The sequence below is a fragment of the Phodopus roborovskii genome, unplaced genomic scaffold (assembly GCF_943737965.1).
Source record: "Phodopus roborovskii unplaced genomic scaffold, PHOROB, whole genome shotgun sequence".
NCBI lineage: Eukaryota > Metazoa > Chordata > Mammalia > Rodentia > Cricetidae > Phodopus > Phodopus roborovskii.
Genome location: NW_026126639.1, coordinates 1,120,500 through 1,130,426, shown reverse-complemented (window position 1 = coordinate 1,130,426; position 9,927 = coordinate 1,120,500). Strand labels below are relative to the sequence as shown.

Here is a 9,927-nt window from a genome sequence, read left to right as displayed (position 1 = left end):
TAGCATTACCTATCTTATCTTAGAGATTTCAACATTTTGTACCTAATTTACTTGCTATCATAACTAAGAAAGTCCATGGCTTTAACTATTTAGTCTTTAACTCCCTCAATGACCCTAGAGGGATATAAAATTACCTTATAACAGAAACATTTGGCTGCCAGGGAAGTCACCCAAAGTTCCTCTGCAATGTTGGGGCATATCTGGCAGGAATTTTGAAGGCCTAACCTGCCTTGTTTTGGCAAAGTTCAACTGTCTTTTTCCTGTGTCCCTGTCTATACAATGCATACAACATACTTTCAGAAGCCAAGGCAAGAACAGTTTCATTCCAAATAGCTAGACTTGCCACATTAAATGCAAATTCAACAAGGACTCTCTTAGATGACCATCACCCGTTTGTGAAAAAAATTAATGCTGCCAGGAGTAGGTGTGCCTCATTGTCATGAAAAAAAAAAAAACTGAGGTTATTAAACATCTTAAATGCCATATTCTGCAGGTTTTTGAAGTGCTTGAAAATCAGCTGTCTAAAATACACATTTCACTTTGAAAACATACCTAATATTACTACATGTTTGATTGTTATAGATTAACTACTAATCTTATTTCTTAATTATACATTGCATGTTTAAATGACCTGCATAAGCACAATACGCCAAACAATAGCAGAAACATATATACAGTGTAACAAAAATAACTCTAAACTTGTGTCAATACAACAAAATGCACGCCATTGCAAAATATCTAAGATCAATGGTTGTCTTTTTAACCTGTGCTCGTTTATTCCCCTAAATGATAACAAACATCCACAACCCATGAAATATCCAAAAGCCACCCACCTCATCTCTTGGGAAGGTGTGTGTTGTGTTTTCCAGACTGCTTCCTGTTGTCTGTGGGGGAAAGGCATCTGATAATGATAACTGAAGTAATGGCCAAGTCCTTGAAAGACCAGCTGTAATCTTTGTTGATATACATCACCTGTCGAAATTCAGGAGTTCTTCCCTGCTCAAACCTGATCCAAATCAATGCTGAAGGAAATCTTCAGCCTCTCATCTCCAGTGGGAACAAAAGCAAAACCTCTTCTAATAATGTAATGCTTCTATGTTTAGTGATATTTATTAGAGGTCTATAATCTAATACTTAGAGTAAAAAAGCAAAAATAAAAAATAAAAAAAAAACATACTTCTGAAAGGAGAGAGAAATTACATGTTGAAGCCCTTTTGGTTATAATTTTATTTGTTTACAGAATTTTCATATATTGGATAAAATGACCTCCATGTTTGTTTGCTTTCCACGATTTCTCTAAAGTCGTGTCTCCTTGCCTGGCCAGTACTTGGGCTGTGGCACATGAACCCTTGCCACACATGTTTCCTTCCTGAAGCTTGAAGACACCACTGCTTTGTCTCTTGTGGTTATGAAGCTGCTGTGTTTTGAAACACACTTTCTCTTTAAAACAAAAAGCAAAGCCATGCTTAGGAAAATGGACACCGTTCCAAGGAGTGTAGTTAATCCCAGGTATATGTGTCTGAAAGAGAAGAGAATCTCAGTTATAAGGACTGCAGCTACTCAACTTGAAATAAAACCCAAAGGTTCCAACAGTGTGACGGTGACTCTTGAAGCACACAGAGTTAGGTTGGACTGGTGGCTCTGAATACCTGTGAATTACTTTGAGCAGTTTGCCGCCGTTCTTAGTAGTATTGCAACTCCTACTTACTGCAAATGATATAATAAGCTTCAGTTCCTCTGTAAGGAGCCCTGAAAACAGGTAGCCATTTCCCTGTTTGCCCAGGGAAGTCCCTAGGTAGACTTTTGCTGTCCTGAGTATAATTTTAAAAGTGTCTCTTTCACTTCCCAAAGTGTCTGGGTTTCACTGAGTCACATGGTGACCCTGCCTCAAATATTTCCCCCACACATTCTAAGGAAAAGCTGCAGCAAGCAATTTGAAGGAGGGGGTGGGAATTCTTAGTGGAGCAGAACTGCCTGGAAATGAACTTGATGTTCAGTTTACTCTTGTGAGAAGCATTTAGTACCAGAAGGACACACATAGCAGGACAGACTTTGAGCTTTGTCCCGGTCATTTGGTAAATATTCTCACAGTATTTGTATCTTACAACTGCCACATTGCATTAGCAGATGAGAGCAGATACCCAATCATACTCCCTGAACTGGCCCTGGTCATGGACCAAACACCCTTCACATGTCACATCAAAGCCTATTAAAGCTATTTTATTTGAGATGGTCTGCCTAACTCACATTCAACTTAGATGCTGGAGACCCAGCTTCACTTCTCTGAAACAAAGTGTTGAGCTTGTAAGTCTTTGAAGAAAAGGAAGTCCCTGCCCTTAAGCCATTGGGGTATGGGTTTCAGCATTAAGGAGAATAAAGGTCTAATGAACAGGACTGAATGATACCGTAGTGAGAAAATCCTGCTCTCCACCCCAGACACACTCATACACACAGAAAGCTTTTTACTTTTATGCATTTCAAGTACGGGAATAATTGAGCATCAGCTTGGCAATAAGATCCGGACGGATTGAGAGCCAAATCCAGATCTTGCCCAGGGGATTAGCACTGACGTAAATGGTACAGTTTGGCTCACTTTAAAAAAGAAAAGAATTAAACCCAGAATGTGACCTAAATTTAAATGCATCTGAGTTTCAGGGAATGTCTTGCCATTTGTGTGCATGAACTTTCAAAAATATTAGTGTATTCTAGAAATTTTCATCATTTGTCATATGTGTGTGCTCAAATGAGTGTGTGTGTGTGTGTGTGTGTGTGTGTGTGTGTGTGTGTGTGTGTGTTATGAGTCAGGGTTGCTAGAACATATTATTTAGCCCAGGCTGAACTCAAGTGAGCATTAGTTCTCTTCTGTTATCCTCCTAAATTCTGCGACTACAGGTGTGAGGCATTTTTCCCAACTAATTTTCTTCATACTTAAAAAAAAAAAAAAAAAAAAAAAAAGGTGACTATTTGGGAGGGAGGTAAATTAGAACAAAGTATAATGATACATATATTTGAAAGTATCATAATTAAATAAATTCATGAAACCTATTAACTTTGTATGATAAATTTTAGGAATAAAATAAAATAATGACATTTAAAATGAAATTCAGTGTTAACAGTGGCAAATATATATGAAGTTAAATACCAAATAATAGAATTGGTATATGAACCAGCTCCCAGTTTTTAAGTGATTTTTCTTATAAACATGGAAACTACACAGGGAACTCTAGGTTTCAGGGATGTTGCATGAACTGCAATGGAGCAGCATGGAGATCTGGGAATGTTTGACATGGTACCTGAAAGCATGTGAGTCATACAGTCTGCAGGAGCCTCTGCTTCCACATTTTTTAAATCCCCATTTGAGGCATGAAGTGTCAATCAAAACACCAAAATACACAGGAGCTGGGATTCCTGCTGCAAGAAACACAAATGATTGCGACTAAGTTTTTGGTCACAGAATGGTGACCCAGAACCACTTACCTTGAATGGAGTAATCACTGTTTGGGAGATAAAAAGGCACAGTCACTCACTGAGACCTCTTTCTCCGGCTCAGTACTCCTGCAGGAACTCACTGGTTTACCTCCAGGTCCACATCTCCCGATGTATTACACTCAACCTGAACACATGCTCTCCCTTGACTGACTTAGCAAGTGGCCGGGGTCATGGGCTTGGATGCCATCTTTGAGCCCCTCCTCTCATTTTTAAGACATCCCAAGTCGGGTAACATCTCTACTTTAGGTGTATGTTCTCTCTCCAATTCTGGTGCAATGTAAAGCCTAGCAAGGGTATGTGTACACGGCTCACTGCTGAGAATCTGCCTAGCATACATCAAGGCCCAAGGTCCAATTCCCAGGAACCCCACCCTCAATAAAAGCAATAGCTAAGGATTCTTTTTGCCAATTTCCATAGCACTCTCTGACCTATTTACTATGCAAATAAACACACAGATAATTGCCTACGGTATTTATTTGTTCCAGAACCAAACACTACATTTCTGGCCTCATTGCCTTATATTTTGGATCTCACCTTCACTGAGTGTCTTTCAATTCTTCAAATGCTCTGTCCTCTTGCCCAATACCTTGAGTACCTTTCTTCCTAGAACACAAATTTACTTTTCTTGCCTCCCTCTTCTTCTTCTTCTTTTTTTTTTTTTTCTTTGCTTTCTTTATTTTTGGTCTGGGGGGGATTTTTTTTTGAGACACGGTTTCTCTGTGTAGCTTTGGAGCCTGTCCTAGAACTCACTCTGTAAACGCAGGCTGGCCTCCAACTCACAGCTAGCATCCTTCCTTTGATTAAAGACTTGCACCACCTCCGCCCTGCCTCCCTCTTCATAATGCACACACCCCCTTTGTATCTCAGTTTAAACGATTCCCTTCATAAAGGGCCCTTTCAACGACCGAAAAATGCATTATTCTGCTCACCAATCCATAGTACCTATTACCTTTCACAAGCCCTTCACGCTCTTGGAACAACTTGTCTAATGGTGTTTTCTGCTAGGACACAAACTATGCGGGCACAGGAAGTTCCTTTCCTACTCATGCTACAGTGCTCATCATTTCTCAGTAACTGATTACCAAGGACACAGTCCTTTCTATGGAGGAAAAGGTAAATGCTCACAACCAAGCTTCAACTAAAGCATTCAGGGAGGATTAAGGTATGTTCATGGCCTCAGTTCTATTTTATGTATTACAAACAGATGGTCCATTAACATCTATTTTGCACCATTGCTGTTCTTGTTTGTGAGCTGCCACCATTTTTACATTTAACAAAGGAAGGGTTTATTTTGGCTCACAGTTCAAGCCGTTTGAATCAGCCTTGGTGGGGAAATCATGTCAAAGGGCTTGGCCCACACAGCAGGGACATACTTGGTAAGTGGCTGTAGCAGGGGACACAGAAAACTCCAGCTAGCAGTTGTCAAGGTATAGATATCAAGCCCCAAGCCTCGCATCAGAGATACCTTCCTCTAGATAGGTCTCACCTTCTAAAGGTACCCAAACCTTCCAAATGGTGACACCATCTGGGTAGCTGCACTCAACAAACGGAACATGTGGGACACATTTCATATTCAAACCGCAGCATATGGTAATATAAAATACTGTGCTCTGACGAAAGCCATCCTATGCATATATGATACCATCAAGACAGACAGGCCTTTGATAACAAACAGGAATTATTTTGAAAATATCGCCTGCTTAAAATTCCACTGGAGTTTTATAAATAATCGTGATGTAATTGATGTAATTTAGAATCATTTATAGTCATTTCAGCTTCAGGCAAAACGCATGCCAGGAATGGAATAATGACCTTATCGCCTCACGGACCATTTATTATTGACAAATGGTCTTTACAGTAGAGATGGGTATGGCCTCATCACCCAGAGGGCATTATCCAGTGATGGTCTATACTAAAGTCAGGTCTTCATGGCAGAATGGGCAAAATGGCATACTGTGTCAACCATACAGTTCTCACCTGAAAAAAACATTTGGAGGTTTACAAAAAACAATCAGGTGAATGCAAATGAAGGGCTAGCCACAGGATGACAGATTTGCCTAATTACAAAAAGGAAGGGTTGTTAGAAGCAGAAAAAGGCAGCTAAATGAGTTATGTGGGCCTCCATTTGCTCTGGAATGAGAGTGCATAAGAGAATTAAACTTGGTTATGTAACATACAGAAGACCTAGTAGCACCCTGGTACCAAATTTCTTGACTGTGGTAATGTATTGTGGTCACACATAATGATGGCATTTGTACCTGCAGCACAGGACAAGCTATGGTCCTTAAAGAGTGAAGTGCCAGGAGGTGCACACTCATTCAGAATTGGGCTTCAATATAAACCGTAGGAGGTTCAGCTGAGAGACAGCATTGGAGGAACCAGACTTCTTAAACATATGGACCTATTTCCTTCAAGGGCAGAGAACAGATGCCTTTTCACGTGGAAGGCTGGAGTGGATATTGTCTAATAACCTGGTAATCTTTTTGCTATTATTATATGGAGCCAACCTTCCTGAATCTCCCCCCCCCCCAAATTCTGAGCATTGTTTAGGCTCTTATCCTGAGCTTTGTCTCAGACTAAATGGAACCCTTCCTTACGAAAGAGGTTGCATGTACTTTGCATCCTATTCGCATGCTTGTTACAAATCAGCTTATCAGCCCATAGAAGGTATCTTTATTTGAAAGGTTACAGGTGCTTTGCTAATTTGCAAGGGAATTTCAATGTAGCCATCCCTACAGCTTTACTGTGATAACTGTGGAGATGCCTCCCCACTCCCAGGTTTGTGCTTAAATGAGTGGGAAAAATAAACCATGATGTCAGACTCCAGAAGCTGTGACCAAATGCTGCTAAAGTAGGGCTGACCTGAGTTTCATTCCTCACCTTTCATGGATTATTTCCCTGCTGCCCATGACACTTCCAGGGTCCCTGACGATAAACCAATATAAAAACACACGCACTTACACACAATGTTTTAGAAAGAGAAGAAAAACATTGTCCTTTTGATTATACTTACCAAGAACTCTTACCGCTAAGGTGTATATACCCAGAGCAAAGGACTTAAGTTGTGGTTGAATGCACCTGAAATAGGCAAAGCACCATTTAGATGATATGGCCTGAGAGATTTCTCAGTGGCTAAAGTACTTATTGCACAAAAATGAAGCCTCAAGTTCTGACACTCAGACCCCACATAAACATTGAGTGGGCTGTTTGTTATTCCAGCCTTAAAAAGCAGAGGCAGGCAAACATCACAGCACGATGGCTGGTAAAAACTGACCTCAGCTCTTACTTGGAGATGCTGCCTCGGTGAATCACGTGAAAGGGCACTGGAAGAGCATTTGAGGGGCTGCTCATGAGTACACACGTGTGAGCACTATACTCATGCAAGCAAGTACACACCACACACACACCTTTCATACAACTTTTACTCTAGTCTTGATTATCTAATTATTCTTTAATCTAAACAGTTTTATTTAAAACATTGATACAAAATTTAAAAGCCTCCCATTTTTAATTGCATGATTTATATCAGAAACCAACTTCCTATTTAAATTATCCTTTAAAATGTATATTCTAATTAAAATATGCAAAGGAGTACATATTTTAGAGTCCTTTAGATAAAATTGTTGTAAGTCATTCACATAATATTCGTAGATCAGAATCTTCAATCGATTAAAAGAAAATACCCATCCTTGAAAATTCCAGTATTAGCAAAAATATGTAGAAAATAATAACCTATAGATCAAAGTGATCAATTCAAAACACTCTGTTATGAAACATACCTTAAAGTATTTCACAATTGTTTATTGTATACATTTGAGGGAAGCATATTTGCTGGGAGGTAGATTTCATCTGTGTTACTAATGCTGTCTCTAACATCAGAAGACCCACATGGTATTTACTGCAAAAATTCAATGATGGAGGTTTTAACACTGCTCTAGGTTTAACACACTGAATTAAGAAAACTCTCTTTGGCTAGGTTTTTATAATAAAAACTTAAGGTGGATTTATGTGACAGTGGAATCAGAGGCTGGGGCCAATCATTTCAAAGAGCTATCATGACCACAGAGAAGAGTATATGTTGCTTTAGACAATGACGTTGGAATGGGGAGACTCAGCACTCACCTCAGGAGCAAGATATACCCAGGTATGCCACCTAGAGATAACGTATATGATGTGATGACTGAAATCACAAGGAAATACAGAAACATTTGGGGACATCCATTATCTTTCTGACACCTGCCCATCATGCCTGACCAGTTTCCTGACGTAGGGGCTGCAAGGCCCACACAAGTGCAGTTAGAAAATATCTGTAACAAAGTAGAGAAAAATCCAATTATTGAGGTATATTTAGTGAAATCAGAAGTCGCTTTTTAAAAAAGATACTTTTAGTATAATATACATGTATTACATGAGCAATGAGAAAATACTTTTTGCTGTTTTAACATGCATTAAGGTGAAATCTAATAGGGTATTTCATTGTTTAAACCATGACCTATGGTCTACACATGACTTCTATTTCATGCTTTGATTACTGTAATGGTCATCTTTTTGCTCAGCCTACTTCCTCTTGCACCAGCCATGGCTGGTAAACATTCAAATTCTCTCACTGCCCTCAACCCTGAAATTAGTATCCATTACATATGTGTAAGAATCCCAAATCACTCTAAGAAATTATCCATTCTCTATCATGTAGCTCCCAGATCCCAGCCTGATGGCATTGGTCAACAATCTCCCCTAATGCCCTTTGTTTGGGTAATACAAATGACTCTAACAAGGGCAAATTTGCAGGTCTTATTTGTCCTAGAACAACCATCACCCCCAGCTTGAACTCAGTAACTTCACCCGTATCTCTTGGTCTTGCTACTCCCCGTTTGGAAGAGTTCCCTCTTGCCTGCCCTGTTCCCTTTGTCTGCTTGTAAAATTCATTAGAGAGACATCCCATGGCCTCCCCTTCTAACCCACAGCCCATCTGTCTGCCCTTGAACCCCAACTTCGTCCCTGTCACTATGTATAGGGCTATTCATCTTTAAGCTGTATCCCTGTACTAGAATATAACCTCTGTGAAAGAAAGACCACCCTACTTTGTCACTACCACACACAAGCCCAAAATTTACCTCACTGTAAGTAACTAAGAAAAGGCTCATTAAATAAAAGGCAAAATTAGAAAATGTGGAAGAACTCCCATTGTCCTTTAGGGAAAATAATCCCTGTGGATAAAGGTCAACTAAACCTTGAGTATGAAGAAGTAACTCTTATTTTGTGTGGTTATTTATGAAATGGGAATCTCACGCTATTTATTATCCATCCATACCATACATTAAAAGATTTCTCATTCTTGTTTTGTTTGTTTTTTCAACTTGACAGAAGCCCAAGTGATGTAAGGAAATTGTAACTGAGAATTTGCCTCCACAAGGTTGGCCTGCAGAGCATGTCCTTAATTAGTCATGGATGTGGGACCGTCCAGCCCACTGTGGGTGGAGGAGGAGTCTCTGTATGGTATGAGAAAGGAGTATGAGCATGCCACAGGGAACACACCAGTGAGCAGCCATCTTTCAGGCCCGCGCTTCAGTTCCTGACTCTAGGTTCCTGCCATGGATTCCTACTCTGGCTCCCTTGGATGGTGGACTGTGATGTGAAAGTGTAAGTGAAATAAACCCTTTCTTCTCCAAGTCATGGCAATTTATCATAGCGATGGAGGTCTAACTAAGAGAAGTTGCCATTTTTATCACTCAAGAAAGAATTTGCGAAAAAGGAATGAAATAAAGTTGGCATACTTCCATATATATTTATATATGACTAAATATATGGACAAATATTTTCAATCCTAATCCTGATTTTGTTTTATGGTTGTTGCTTGGTCCTGTGTCTCACTATCATCTAGGATGTCCTCAAATGTCTAGGGCTAAGCATTCACAACTAGCCAACAAGTATATTTAAATATATATGTGTTGATCAATTTTTAAGAAGGACAGTGTTTGGCCTGAAATGCCAAGGTGTTATCAGAAGGAGAGTCTGCTAATGACGGAAGAACATCAAGTCCTTCACAGCTTGTTTCAGTTATACACTGAATGCTCATTCCTACTTTACTTATTGAAATATTGAGCTTCTGTGCAATGAAATATGGACGTAAGGACTTTGGAAGGTTATGGAGATACCATGTTTAGGAATTAGTATCCATATAAGAAGAAACACTTTAAAGTTTAGGCAGGAATTATCCCCCATAGTAGTAGGGATTGGGTTCCCAGTTGACAGGATTTGTGAAAAGTCTAGACTGTGAGGGTCCTGAATTAATCAGTAGGCTAATTCTTTGATAAGTTCATATTATGATGGTATTATTGGGGGATCGAAAGTGGGAGAAGGGGCTAGGTGGAGGAAGTTCTCTCTGGGGCTAGGGGAGGGCCTTGGAAAGATCTAGCCTGTCTTCTGATATCCTTTCCC

General features: G+C 39.7%; 1 protein-coding gene across 1 annotated transcript in view; it reads right to left on the bottom strand.

Moving 5' to 3' along the window:
- Window positions 1–1,212: 1,212 nt before the first annotated feature.
- The window catches only part of Slco1c1 (solute carrier organic anion transporter family member 1C1), a 36,909-nt gene continuing 28,194 nt past the window's right edge, over window positions 1,213–9,927 (bottom strand). Inside the window, exons 13-16 of the mRNA XM_051173361.1 lie at window positions 7,612–7,796; window positions 6,503–6,567; window positions 3,294–3,411; window positions 1,213–1,519 (exon numbers count right to left, since the gene is read on the bottom strand). Of these exons, the coding sequence (XP_051029318.1) occupies window positions 1,297–1,519; window positions 3,294–3,411; window positions 6,503–6,567; window positions 7,612–7,796 (591 nt within the window). The 3' untranslated portion in view covers window positions 1,213–1,296. The remainder of the gene's footprint in view (window positions 1,520–3,293; window positions 3,412–6,502; window positions 6,568–7,611; window positions 7,797–9,927) is intronic.